A 13,881-nucleotide genomic window follows, 5' to 3' on the forward strand; every position below is an offset into this window, starting at 1 on the left:
CCTCCTCCTCCTCCTCCTCCTCCTCCTCCTCCTCCTCCTCCTCCTCCTCCCTCATCCCTCATCCCTCTTTTATTTTTGGACTTGGAAGATGAACAGGCGCAGGTTGATGTTTTTGGCGGCCAGCAGTTTGTTGCACTCCACCGAATCGGTGATGGGCAGAGGGACGTATTCGGTCTCGTTGGCGTCGTTGCAGAAGGAGTGGTGGTGGATGACCGGCTTGATCCGCACGTCGTCGTACGGCCCCTTCAGCAGCAGGAAGGAGCACTCCAGGGCCGAGTTCACCTGCACACACGCATCCAACAGCTGCTGACCAGGGACGCACCAAACGGGATAACAATCTTGATGATAAGATATATCGGTTCTCAAATCAATGGGGCGAAACATTGAGGGTGGCGTATCCTGTACAGATTGTAAACCCCTATGAGGCACATTGGTGATTTTGGGCTTTACAAATAAAATGTTCATGACATGAATAAGAGAACGATAACAAGAGCTCATGGACCGCTTGGATGGCAGCAAATGAAATAGCTCCTGAATTGTGTTAGCCAAGCGGTGATGATCACTCTGTATGTCACGGTTTTGTGTTTAATTGTTTCTTCCGTTTTATTTTGACTCTTCCTGCCTCTTGTGTCCTGTGTTCACTTCACTTCCTGTCCTTGTCTGCCCCGCCCCTGATTGAACTGCTGTGTCTCATCACCTGCACCTCCCCGGTGTGTATTTAAGCCCTGTGTGTCCCTTGTCTCCGTGTATGTTCGTCTGTTGTGTTCCTGGTCTGCTGTGCTCTGTTCTGCCCGGATACGATCATTCATGGTATGTTCCTTGCGTTGCCCCTTTTCCTGTTCAGCTCTGCTTTGTGTTTTGTCAAGTATGTTTCCCTCCTGATGTGTGTGTACCTTGCTTTTGAGGATGAGCATGAAGGAGAGCGTGCGCTTGCAGGACAGGTTGGGGTTGCGCTCGGAGTCGTTAACGCGCGCCTTCAGCACCCACGTCTGGTTGAGAACGGTGAAGCGCGGTGTTTCATAGTACAGACGAGTGATGAAGTCGTCGGTGCGGTACGGCCTGAACTGCACCTCTGGAGGGACGAGTAAGTGGAGGACAAGATTAGAACCAGGAAAGAGTGGGAGCAAAGCGATCATTACGTCTCAAGTTAATGTAACCAGCTTTACTAGTAAGAGGAGGGGATGTGTTGCATTAAGATCAGTCCTCACACTTTGTCTTTACATATTGTTTTTACCGGTAAACCCGATCTTTTCGTAGCAGAGCAGGCTGAAGATGGTGCTGTAGAGCTGCATGTCTCTGCGGTGGTTCTGGTCCATCTCTCCCAGTATTCCCATCAGCTCCGTACCGGTCTTGGTGGGATGGCAGCACTCGCCCTCGTGTGCCGGCAGCTCGTGGAACGGACCTTGCCAAGGGCAGCCGATCCTCTTGTACTTACACTGTGTGACCCTGGAGACATAATGGTGCGTGTGAGTTAAAAAGACAAACTCAAATGAGATCCTTTACAGAGGGCGCTTTGTAGCGAATACGTGTACTTTACTGCAGTGAGTGGAGGGTACTAATAATATCAAAAGGTGCTTATTAACCTCGGTTGTGAACCGAGGATAATAGGCGGGTTTAGACTTGGTTTTAGGCCTAGGGGATGCATTATGTCAATGACTGTCCTCACAAAGGTGTGTGTGTGTGTGTGTGTGTGTGTGTGTGTGTGTGTGTGTGTGTGTATACCTGTCTTGGCACTCCTCTTTCTGGTGTCTCGCTAAGCTGGAGCGGGGGAACTGTTTTAGGCAGAAGGTGCATTCTGTCGGCAGCTCACTGACGGCCTTCTCCACTGCGAGGTTCCTGCAGCAGAGGTTCTTGCTGATCTCACACCTACACGAACGCATCAAACCACACTTCACAAATGTGCAAAGACTGTTCAGACAAGTTCGTGAACAATGCACGTTATGCTTTTCATCAGTACGTGATCAAATTCCAGTCGACATGCAAAAAATAAAAACTTTTCCTGTACCAATGCATCAGTGTGTTACGTCATAAATAACAGGAATTTGGATTCTGAGAACATTAACTGAACGGTCCAGAGTCGCTTTAGGGGGCGTCTTACAGTCATCACTGCATGTTTATCCTGCTTTTCTAAATCCTTCTCATCTTGCCTTTAGCTCAGCCGAATTTGTGTTTTTATGGTCTAAATCAATCAAAACAAAATATTTGTTCCCAATTTGTTGGATCAGTTATGCAAGTGGACACAAATTGTACACCATCTACATTATTTGGCTGCAACAGTAAGTAGTTTTAGCGTCTCAAGTGTCTGGGAACGTTCGCCAAAATATGTCCATAAAAAAACGATGATCGGATCTCCAATCATTAACTAAAGTAACCAGCTTCTTCTGGTTTGTGTTGCTATGTGCACTAGTCAGTAAGTGCTGATGTCACAGGGAGCTCGGTGTACCTGCAGTTGGGACATGTGGCCTGTTCCTCCTTGAGGCGAGAATCAGCGAGGAGGTGGATAAAACAGCCTGTACACATCAGGTGTCCGTTTGTACACTGTCGTGGGGAAAAAAAACAAAAAACATTGAGACGTCAAAGTGGTGAAAAATCATTACTGTGGATCCTGACTGGAAGAGGCACAGGGAGCCTCATTAGTGCAAGCTGGGAAGGACTAGGGTGGGAAATTGGAGTTTAACTTTCTCTCTTGTCGAATTCAATGACAGAAATGTGAACATAATTGTTGTATATGTGGTTTGCTTAAAATAGATAATTGGGGAAAATAATGAAGAAGAAACTGACTATTCTTAGAATTGTTATATTCAAATCCAAACACAATTTGGTGTAAATGTCATTAAACATGTTTGGTAAAGGCTATTTCCTTAATCTATTATAATTCAAGTGACGTTATAACAATGGATTAGCCCAAACCACCCAACAATAGAGTAACAGCTGCACCATTGGAAATGCAACAGCTAGATTACAACTTAATAAGTATTTTATAAAGCAGAGAATTCTGGAGTTGTATATCTCTCTATGTGAATAATGACAGGTCCGTGATGTATATAGATTAACAGGCCTAATGTTATTTACTTGTTGTGCTTCTCTACATAAATGTGTTTTAATGTATGTATGTGAATATTGTGTTTACACGGTATTGTTAATGTTACAGTTTAAAACATGTGTGCTGCATGGTGCAGAAGGGCATGTAAATGTTTAGGACTGACTGAACAATTAATAATTGACGATGTGTTCACTTGACGTTTACGTGAGCAGTTTGAGGTCATTAGGGAGGTTGTTGGGGTAGGTTGAATGGAAGGGCACAAGATTATTCAAATTTAGGGTTTTGGTTGAGTTTTTATGTGGGATTCGGGGATGTGGCTTTGGCTGAGGGTTATTTGAGGATATTTCACAGTACAATGTTATAAACTTGAGGCAGCACAGCTGGGTGGGTCTGCTCTCTCAGCTTCATGGCTTGCGGGCCTGTGTTGTATCTAGTATCACTCAAAATAAATGGAGCTGGCCAACATATTCAACAGGTTGGCTCTGGGGGGTCTGCATGTTGGGACAGGTGTGGAGTTTCTAGTATAATATCCAGCTGTTGCTGCTGCTGTTGTTTTAGGGTTATGAGGGGAAGGTTTGTGATTGACACCTGGTTTACCTGGTATACAGACGCCTTGGGTAAGTCTAGGCACACGGTGCAGCACAGCACTGAGTACAGTCTCTCCTCCAGCTTCCCTGACTGTCCATCGGGCACCCTCACCCTCTTCTTGGGTGGCTCGTCTGGGTCAGGCTCGGGCCCTTCTCTCCGGATCCCGACCTCCTCTCTCCGGATCCCGACCTCCTCCTGCATGGCTGCGACCCCGGCCGCAGCCTCCACCGCTGCCCCCACGGGCCCGACCCCCATGCCGGCCGAGGAGGAGCCAGGGGCGGCCACACCGCCCACGTCTCTCTCTTCCAGTGAAGACATGGCGATGACTGTCTAGGAATCTACGAGATGTACCTGCCGCGACCAGGCTGAGCCCGAGATATTAGCAGGTTAGCTCAGGGCTAGCTTACAACATGTCACGCTAACGGTCAGCTGACAGCTAGCTAACGTTAGCTTAGGCTAACGCTACAGCAGCAGGCTGTCAGACAGGAATACAGGCTAACGGTAACTTATTATTGCTATTGTTAATAATGCCACCACTTGAGATTTAACAAGCAAATGATTGTGTAATAACTAAATCATGTGCAACATGTAATCATGACTTAATTAAACGTTAACTAGTTGACTTACAGTGAGGCTAGCAGACTAGCTACGTTGACAAAAACACAGCAGTCCTCTCCAGAACAAAAACAACTCGTCTCTCAGCTGTTGTTGTGCTCTCGACGCCGTTATTCGCAATGACAGCGGATTAAAACGATGTACACCAGCGGCCCAGCTCGGCTGCTCGTCTAACGTCCGTGCTCCGGTACCGGCCGACTGTCCACGGGACCCACGGGAGCTGTCGGTGTGATTTAAGCCGCGGCTAGAGACGGTTCTGACTCGTCTCTCTGGCTACACAGCCATCTTTGTTTTCTCCTGTCCGTCTCCCCCGACTTCACCCTGCACAGACTCCGGGTCAAATGCGTTATTACTCAGGTTCCCAATCGTGGCTAATACCTGAAGTAACCTCCGCGTAATTAAAAGTAAATATGTGTCTGGGAGGGCCTCTATGTGCCAGTGACTGCTTCAGTACAGCCGGTGTACTGGCTGACAGCGGAATGTTTTATTGTGGCAGATGACTTGGGGTATTTAAAGAGTTTTTAAAGGCGCATGCGTAGTGAGCACCTGCGGGTCAGTGTATATGGCTGGCATTGAAAGGTGACCAAAACCTGATATGCGACAATGTTAGGACACATCAGCGAAGGACACGTCATTTAGTTTATGTTTATGAACTCACATCTACGCGTTATGACGTCTTAATAACACCATCACTAATCTGTGACATGAAAAACTTCTTGACAAAACTTCATAACAGAAAACACCTTGTTATTGCTGCTATGTTTATGGCCCTGTGGCTGCAAGCCATCAATGTGGTTCAACTGGTTTTAAGAGGCGCTGTGATTGTGTGTGTTAAGGATGCATAAATAATGCGGCAATAAAAGGTTGATCGAAGCTTATTCATCCCTTCAGTGCCCCAGATGTGGCTTAGCACCCTCAAGGGCTATGTCCACTATGGGGGACTGCATGTGTGTCCTTTGGTTTAGGTGGGGCATGATGTTTGAGTCAGCTGTCTGCAATCGGGAGGGACAAGACTAACCACTCCCATTGGACAGACAGATATGCCTTATTTGGTCTGTGTGGAATGGCAGTGGAGCCATACCACCCTCAGCTATGCACACACTTAGCCAGTAGCAGTATGTGGTCACACACTGTGTCCTGGACTGCTCTATTATCCACTGGATCTTACCACACTGTAATTTGTCCAAATATAGCCACAGATTGCTAAATCACTGACTGATGATCATCATGTTCATCAACAGGATTATAAATTCCAATCAACAGTAGTTTGTTTCCAAACAAAACCAATACAAAATACTTACATTCTCAGAAAGAGTTTAGTAAATATGGCAAACTTTAAACAGGATTCAAATGAAAAGTTCTTGGTACAGATATTTTTAGTTTATGAAGATATAGTAAATAAATTTTGCTGAAGATCCTAGCACAGACTTCTAGGAATTGACTTAAAGGGGAAGGGGTACAAACGAGGAGGAGGGGTCGCTGTCGTCACACAAGCGATCCAAAATAGTTACCACTAGGAATGGCAGACACGGTAACATGTCGAAGTTAAACATGGCAACAACCAAAACAAAAACACTTCAGAAATGTACTACAAAAAAAAGTATTTTCATGAATACACCACAACATTATAAACAATGACAAACAGCAAATATGTTTATATCTAAATGATGTCCTACTTGCCCAACTATTCAATTAATTTCAACGTACTGCTTCCCATCATCTTACCTTGGTCATCATTACACATCATCTCATCATCAATTTGTGAAAATCAATTTCATCAATTAGTAATAAATCCCAAGAGAGTAAATCAGATCATCTGCAGGTCAGTCGAGGATCGGCTGATGGGAAATCGTTGGTATCCTCTGGAACAATGACGGCGATGACCCTGATCTGATCACACGGTCAAACCGGAGATTGACAGCGAGGTCGAGACTGCGTGGGTGCATGGGTGGAGGTGGTGTAAACGTTCGGCTCCCGGTGTTGGGCTGGGTGGGCTGTGGTAGGGTTGTGGGGGGGAGATGTGAAGTGTTGCTGATGGAGAAAGTGAGATGAAGAAGCTGCTGGGTCGGAGGACGGGTGGTGCTGCGTTGAGCGACCCGCTGTGGTTCTTTGTGCTGTATTGGTGGAAGGTGTTTAATATGGAGGGGATTGCTGTTGTCTGTTTTGTTTTGATTGCGTCTTTATCTGGGATGGAAGCTCACTTTGGGCTGGGGGTGCACCGGGCTGAACACTCCCAGAATCCAAGTCTGTGGGACCTGGATCCTGTATTTCAGGCCTGCTGGGCTCCCTGCTGGGTGAGCCAGAGTCTGTAGAGGCGCACTCCGGCTTCTGTTGACCAAGTTTGGCCTCTGAGGCTGTGTACACGTTGAGCTGTGGAGCTACGGTGTTAACTGCACTTGTCTCTATTGACTGTTGCCGAGGTGGATTGTCTTCATTTTGTCCTCTTTCTGCTTTCCTGTCAGTTTGACTCTCATCATGCCCGCTGAACTCTTTCTGTGTGACCTCTACCTCGCTGCCGGTTTGTCCCAGTGTTTCGTCTGGCACTGTTTTGGCTGCATTGGTCTGAACAAGTCTCTGGACTAGCCTGGACTTGTCTGGTTCTGCTCCAGTAGCTGCTGTGTCCCTCTGAGTTTTGTCTGTGAGCGCCCTCTGCCTGCACATTGAAGCCATAGCCTTCACCCAGGGATGCAGCAAGGTCTGCTCTGCTGTCAGCCTCACTGTGGGATCTGGCTGAAGCAGAGCTCTGACAAGGCCTCTGGCTTCTGCTCACAAACACACAATAACAAGACATTGTTTGTTTGTGTTTGTTATAGGCATTTGTGGGAGCACACTTTATATTTCTGTACTTCTCACCTTCTGAGATGGGGTCCCAGTAGGGGGACAAGAAGTGGAGTTGTCCCTGTTTTATTAGCCGGAACAGCTCTTCCTGGTCCCGATCCCGACTGCGAAATGGGGGAAATCCACACAGCAGAATATAGAGGATAATACCCAGAGCCCATACATCCACCGCAACACCATAACCTGTTGGGTCAAACCACAGTTATTATTAAAATGTAGATTGGAAAATGAGCAAAGTAAATGTTAGGGAGAGTTTTGAAATAAGAAACACATTGATTTAAAAGTAACGTAAAGCAGTGGTGTATGCAACAAAGAGCACTAACCTGTCTCACAGAGAATCTCTGGGGCTACATACGTGGGTGTGCCACATATGGTGAAGACTGGTTCCGTCACAACCATGGCAAGACCAAAGTCTCCCAACTTCAACCTACATATACCAGCAGACACATGCTCTATCTGAGAGAGAACAAGAAAAACAAGACAGACAGAAACAGAGTCAAGCATGGAGGTGTCGAGACTATATTTTTAAAAGCCAAATGTCTCCAGGGGGAACCACATGCTTGCTTGGATTTGCAGGTCTAATAGATAACAATATGGATGGTCTTTCATTAAAGTCTTTCGAATTTCAATATTATGAGACAAAGAAATAGATTTGTAATTAATAATTTAGCCTCTCTTACAGCTCATCCAATCTTGGTGAATGTATTGCTGAGGACCCAAAGGGAGTGCTTTTGTTGAATTTGGTGCAATTTAGACACGTAAACAAGCGAATGGTGCTGTTCAGCAGTGGGGGCGGAGCTTTAGATTCTTATTTCAATATTTTTCATATCTAAACACCATAATACATCTGTAGCTGTTAGGGTAGTTGTGCAAGTCTGCCCCTAGTGTTTCCCCTGAACCAGACTGTATTTCACTGGTGTTTCTGTCCGTGTGTTGCTGCAACTTGGGTGAGTAACGCAACTATGTCATGGCGGGTGTATTGCTGAGGACTCAAGGAAGCACAGTGTTGAGTGTGAAGTTGTTTGTATGTGCAGCAACACCACAGGCCAAGCATTTTCAACGGGCACTGCACTAGTGTAAAAAATGATATCTCTGGCACCCCTTTGTGGCAATATAAAGAAAAGGTAGTCAATGCAAACAAAAAGTATACTGACCTAATAATTATTAAAGATACAATAATCACATACAAATGTAATTCACACTCACCAGTAGGTTTTCTGGTTTGAGGTCTCGGTGGACGATACTTTTGCAGTGGATGTAGTTCAGCGCTTCACTCACGTCTGACACCATCAGTCCCGACTCTGCCTCCGGAAACTTTCCCCTCTCACTGATGGCCTCAAACAGATCCCCCCCGCTCACCAGCTCCATCACCAGGTAGGAGTGAGTGCGTGTGTGGTGGTGCGCAAACAGCCGCACTATGCGTGGGTGACAGAGGCTACCCAGAAGGCTCAGCTCGTTCTGCATCATGTGCTCTCGACCAATCAGCTTGGAGCGTGCGACGATCTTCACGGCGAGGGTTTGTCCGCCGTCGCGACGGCGACACTCTCGCACTACCGCAAAGTTTCCATCCCCAACCACGCGTCCAATTTCATAGAAACGCTCGATATCTGCCAGGGTGACATCACTGCCTCCTGAGGGAAGGTCAGAGGTCGTCCTCTGCTGAATGGCCTTGTGTACTTCACCCACATTTGGAAGTGGATTTGAAATGAATTGAGCGACACTCTTCTCCTCATGCCTGCTGATTGGCTGAGGAGGTAGAGGGTTGATGTGAATGTACGATTTCTCTCGATTTCTTACTTCCTGTTCTGTATATGAACTTCCTTTTTGCTTCCTCGACACAGGAGGAAGTGGAACCCTCCCTGAGAGTTGATTGAGCCGCTCTGGTACCTGATGTTTAACTCTCCTTGCTAAACAGTCTTCACACAGTGCAGGAGAGGGTATGTCTGCTTCTCTAAGACTTTCCTCGTGTTTAAATGGACCAATGACAGAAGGCTGTCGCTCTCTGACCCCGCCCCTCACACGCAGTCTCTGCAGGTGGTTGGGCAGGTGAGCAGGTTTTCTGCACAAATTCTTTTTATGACACTTCCGTACATCTGACTTGTAGTTTTCAGGCTGGTGTGTGTCTACATAGTGAGGCGGCTGAGTACCTGTGTGACCATTAGCATGTGTGTTTGTGTCCTGGTGAGTCTCTTGGTTAGTGTGTGTCTTGCTACTGTCTGTTCCCTCACTGTATCCACTGTCAGCCTTAGCTGCTTTATCTGGCGCTGGACGAAGTCTTTTCTCCCAGGCCTGTAGTGCGTCCGCTCGGTAATGGGAATGTTCTGGAAACAGCTCCTCCAGAGCCTCCTGCACATCGCTCAGCTCTGGGCGAGCCTTCCCCAGAGCCAGGAAGGCCACCTCGCCTCGAAAGAAATCACATACACTTTTCACCTATGAAAAAAAAATAGAGAAAAAGGGACAATTTAAGACAGCCAAGGGACCTCATGACAATATCATAAGGCCCCTGACTTGCTCAATAGATGGGTGTAAACTGAAGGTTAGTGCATTAGGTGTGTGGGCAAAGCGGGACAAAGAAGGACGATTCCCTGGGTCCCCGTAATACCAGGTGTGCAGTGTGTCAACTTGTTTGAGCTGTTTTGAATATCAAATTGTAGCAACTGACATGAAAAGCTCTTTAAGGTGTGTGCTGCTTTATCTTGATGCCGATCTTGTCAAAATCCAGTTTCAATCTAGTGTCCCAGCACCTCACAGCAAACCTGGGCACCAGGTGCACATATGTGGGAGGAGCTAATAGTGGTCCATCAGTGTATTCTTGCCTCAGGGTTAATGAGGGCTTGGTTGAGACTCACCTCTTGCGCGTGGGTCGTGTACAAGCGTGTGACTCTGGCTCTGTGCCAGCGAGGAATCCCCAACGCCTCAGAGATATCCAATAGCAGTTGCTCGAAGGACACCACACCTCTACGGTTCAACAGGACGGTTACCTTGAAAACAGAGAGACAATATTACAGTTAATTTATGAAATACTTTCCAATGTAAATTACTAGATGTGTTATGACCTGTTAATGAGAAGAACATTTGGGTTGTCCCTTTGCATGGTTAAGGGTAATTTGTCTTTTCAGCAAAATGGACTGCCATACTGCAAAGCACCTACACCAAAATCCATTTATTAACATACACACTTTCATTATCTTTAACCACTTATCCTGTCCATGGTCACCCAATGTCCCAGCTGACAGGTCGCCCTAGGGCACTTAACGGCAGACAACCATTCATGCCCACATCCACATATACAGGCTTTAGAGTCTTCAATTCACCTAAACTGCAAGTGTGTTCTGGGAGAAAGTCAGAGAACCCGGAGAGAACCCACGCTGACACGGGGAGATCATACAAACTCCACACAGAAGAGCCGTCTAGCCTGGGAATCGAACACAGGCTCCCCAGGCTGTGAGGCAACAGTGCTAACCAACGGCTTATATATATTTATACCTGCAGGCTTGATGGCTCATCAGCAAGTGAAAGACTTATCAATGTGTTCCAAACGTATATGACTGCAATACAACCAAAGAGAAAGGATAAACACTCACAACCTCCCATGAATTGGGCCTTGAATGGTAAATATTGAGTTCACCTTGCGTAGTGTACTTTGACCACAGGGGCGGATGATGGTGACCAGATGGGGCCTCTCTGCGCTCTCTTCTGCATGGCGGGTGTGGAAGAGAGGGAGCTGAGGAGGAGGAGGGAAGTGGGATCTTTGGACCTGTCGCGTAGGGTGGGGGTGAATGGGCCATGGCTGCGGTGCCCCGCCAGCACGCTTTAACAACGGGACCGAAGGAGCTGAAGCAGGATGAAAAAAAAGGGGGAACGGGTTGAAGCACAAACACAGAAAGAAAAGATGGATTATTGAAAGTGTAATTAATAACACTGATGTCATCACATTGTTTCTTTTAGACTTGTATACTAAGGAAAACTCAAGAGTAACACAACACCAGCTCCTCCTCCTGTGTGTGTGTGTGTGTGTGTGTGTGTGTGGTTGTGTGTGTGTGTGTGTGTGTGTGAAAACAAATCTGGCTGATCAGATTTGAGTGTTTTCCATCACATGGAGTGCAAGGGGCCATTTGAGATTCTCCAAGCACCTTGCTCCACTGGCTGAATAATTTAGGCTTCCTGAAGTCATGCAAACCAACTTAACAAAAGCTTGCTTGACCTGGTTAGGGCTCAGCTGAATCTGCATGATTAATGAAGCATCGGAGACACGCAGCATCTTTGACGTTTCACTTTCTGGCACTGAGGGAGACACAGAGATGTTTTCCGTCCAGTCAGTGGGGGTTTGTTTGTTTTTGGTCTGTTTCCAGATGCAGAACAACAGACAGAAACACAACACCCTAAACCTCTAACATGATGACCAGTGGCCTTCTTTTAATAAGACAACACTGGCCCCCGGAGAGTGAGCAACAGCACACACACCGTCAAACACACACTTTACAATACAAGCTTTTCACAGTGGACACAAAAAAACTCCATGTCCGTAAGCTTAAACATCTCATAAGGAATCCGCCTTTTATTGGTGGTCCTGGGACCTCATTGTGTGTGTGTGTGTGTGTGTGTGTGTGTGTGTGTGTGTGTGTGTGTCCTTATATTTAGAACACATCACATAAATCATAATATTTTACGTTTTTTACAGCTTAGATGGAGTCACAATCTTTCAAATCTTCAAAAGAAAAGTCAGTGTGGTCTTGTTATTGCACATACAGTTTAGTCATTACAGTTTAAAAACATTTTAATATTTGTAATATAAGTCTTGACTGTAACAATCAGTAAAGTTTTCAATTATTTTAACTGTAATAAAATCCATTCAATCAGGCCATCGACTCACGTGCCATTCTCCATTTAGTGTCGCGCGCCGCTTCACCTCCATATCTTGTTCTCTGTGAGGGCGTCATGACTCTCCAAAACAACACATGAGCTAAAACAAGTTTATTCTTCACGCTTTTATTTCTCCATGAGTCGCTGCTGTTATCTTCCAGTAACAGTGAAGGTGACAGTGAAGGTAACAGGATGCGCTGTGAGAAGACCGGACCTGGTGTAGCCACAGTGGTCACCATGGATACACGTCAAGTTAAACGGCTGGTGAAGGAGAGATACCGGAAGTGGAGCGATTGTGCCAAATTAAAATATTTTGAATAATATGAATATTGGTCTGTGAGTTGCTTCTCTAAAGAGCAGCATACCTTTAGAACAAACACGTGGTTGTCATATCTTTTACAATCCTATTAAAACGACTGTGTTTTCTTATCAGTGTGCTTTAGGCTTGTAAGCAAAGTTCATTCAACAGGTTTTATTTTGAACGTGCTGACCGGAAGTGCACTTTTTTGTACTGTGATGAGACTAAATTACCCAATGCCCCCCCCCTCCCAACCACGATCACTAGCAGCCAAAACGTTTTGTAATATGAATTCAACTCTTCAATTATATTTTCTCACTTTCCAAGTGATGTTGGGCTTTAAGGGCTGGTTCAAACACACCAGCACATTGTCAGGTTTATATCAATGCTAAATCAATCATTTCATTGAATATATTCGTAATTGGTTTGTTTATTTCTTTAACCTAAAACAGTCACATTTAGATCCAAAACTACAATGATAGCAAGCCTGAAGGAGCACCGTGGTTCCGAACCTGTGGATCAGGACCCCTCCAGATCCTCAGGATTTAGCTTATTCTAATAACTGGTGAACATATACAACCGGCCACCATTGACAAGGGCTCGCAAGTGATCATTGCTTCATTTTAAGTGGTCACAAGCCTAAAGCCTAGGGGTTTGAAGGCCTTTGCTGACCATGTAACCCTCTCTCCAATCTTATCCTTTCAGCTCTCTACTGTAACTATGTAATAGTGAAATATCTAAAGTATCTGAAAGTAAAAATGTCCCAAATTAGTGAAAAAGAGCCTTACAACCCCATAATTAAGGCTATCAATAATGTGCATTTTTATAAACTCCTCACAACCTCCAAATTCATAGAACCAGCAAAGACACAACTTCCCTTCTGTGTCCTCATTTGTAAATAATCTCCTTTTTAAAACGTGTTTCTGTGTCATCTGAGAGAGTTAGTGAAGGATAAAACCTTTTGTATCCCAATGACTGGAACAAGGTTATGGTGTAAAATCACACTGACAGAGGGGGGAGAGGAACTGCCAGTCATAAGGGCAGTTACCATAGTTTCACTGATGGAATCTAATACTCTGCCTCACACACACACACACAGTGTCCGGTTGATTTTTCAATGCACTGCCCCCCACGGCTCTGTCTCCAAGGATACTGTTAGTATTGGATCAGGAAGCAACAACTCTTATTCCGGCTTCTTATCCTGGTCTCAATTTTGCTGTCTCAAAAGTTCAAGTGCTGAATAGTGTCAATCCATAAACCTTCATTTATTTTCCACTTATAGCTTGAGGTGTTTTTAAGTATATTCTGGGGCAGTTACTACACCTTTATTTCAGAGTGATAGTAAAGGAAACAAGGGGAGAGAGAAGGATGATGACATGCAGCTAAGGTCTACCGACTGAACTACGACAGCGTCATTTTGTAATTTTAAGGCACTGGTGTTTCTCTGTCTAAATAATATTTTAGTTCAAATTTTACGAGTGGAGGTAATTTCAAGGTTGCAATATCTTGCCCAGTAAGGGCCCTGTGTTACTGGAGGCAATATGCTAATAATGCACTCCTAATGTCTGACCAGCAGAGGAGGCAAGTGTTCCTCCTGTGCGTCCCAAGGCCGGGGAAAGGGATTCACTTGGAAGAA

At 45.6% G+C, this 13,881-nt stretch overlaps 2 protein-coding genes across 4 annotated transcripts; both read right to left on the reverse strand.

The window, feature by feature from the left end:
* Nucleotides 1-8: 8 nt before the first annotated feature.
* zftraf1 (zinc finger TRAF-type containing 1) lies at nucleotides 9-4,733 on the reverse strand. Of its 2 annotated transcripts, none has more exons than XM_031854222.1 (6): nucleotides 3,641-4,733; nucleotides 2,444-2,538; nucleotides 1,723-1,866; nucleotides 1,235-1,446; nucleotides 894-1,072; nucleotides 9-282 (listed from the first exon to the last, which is right to left on the reverse strand). In XM_031854222.1, the coding sequence occupies exons 1-6, from the start codon at nucleotides 3,947-3,949 to the stop codon at nucleotides 70-72; spliced, it is 1,152 nt and encodes a 383-aa protein (XP_031710082.1). In that variant the 5' UTR covers nucleotides 3,950-4,733; the 3' UTR covers nucleotides 9-69. The 2 variants fall into 2 exon arrangements, with proteins under 2 accessions (XP_031710082.1, XP_031710081.1); XM_031854221.1 differs by lacking the exon at nucleotides 9-282 and having other exon boundaries at nucleotides 294-1,072; nucleotides 3,641-3,996; nucleotides 4,259-4,733.
* A 965-nt stretch (nucleotides 4,734-5,698) lies between these two features.
* Nucleotides 5,699-12,145, reverse strand: dclk3 (doublecortin-like kinase 3). Of its 2 annotated transcripts, XM_031854220.1 has the most exons (7): nucleotides 11,958-12,145; nucleotides 10,713-10,918; nucleotides 9,934-10,065; nucleotides 8,291-9,514; nucleotides 7,408-7,540; nucleotides 7,100-7,267; nucleotides 5,699-7,008 (listed from the first exon to the last, which is right to left on the reverse strand). In XM_031854220.1, exons 1-7 carry the CDS (start codon nucleotides 12,022-12,024, stop codon nucleotides 6,380-6,382), a joined length of 2,559 nt encoding a protein of 852 aa, XP_031710080.1. In that variant the 5' UTR covers nucleotides 12,025-12,145; the 3' UTR covers nucleotides 5,699-6,379. The 2 variants fall into 2 exon arrangements, with proteins under 2 accessions (XP_031710080.1, XP_031710079.1); XM_031854219.1 differs by lacking the exon at nucleotides 11,958-12,145 and having other exon boundaries at nucleotides 10,713-11,300.
* Nucleotides 12,146-13,881: the final 1,736 nt, after the last annotated feature.

Source organism: Anarrhichthys ocellatus, unplaced genomic scaffold (genome assembly GCF_004355925.1).
Source record: "Anarrhichthys ocellatus isolate YVR2014 unplaced genomic scaffold, GSC_Weel_1.0 scaffold14, whole genome shotgun sequence".
In the NCBI taxonomy this organism is placed as follows: domain Eukaryota; kingdom Metazoa; phylum Chordata; class Actinopteri; order Perciformes; family Anarhichadidae; genus Anarrhichthys; species Anarrhichthys ocellatus.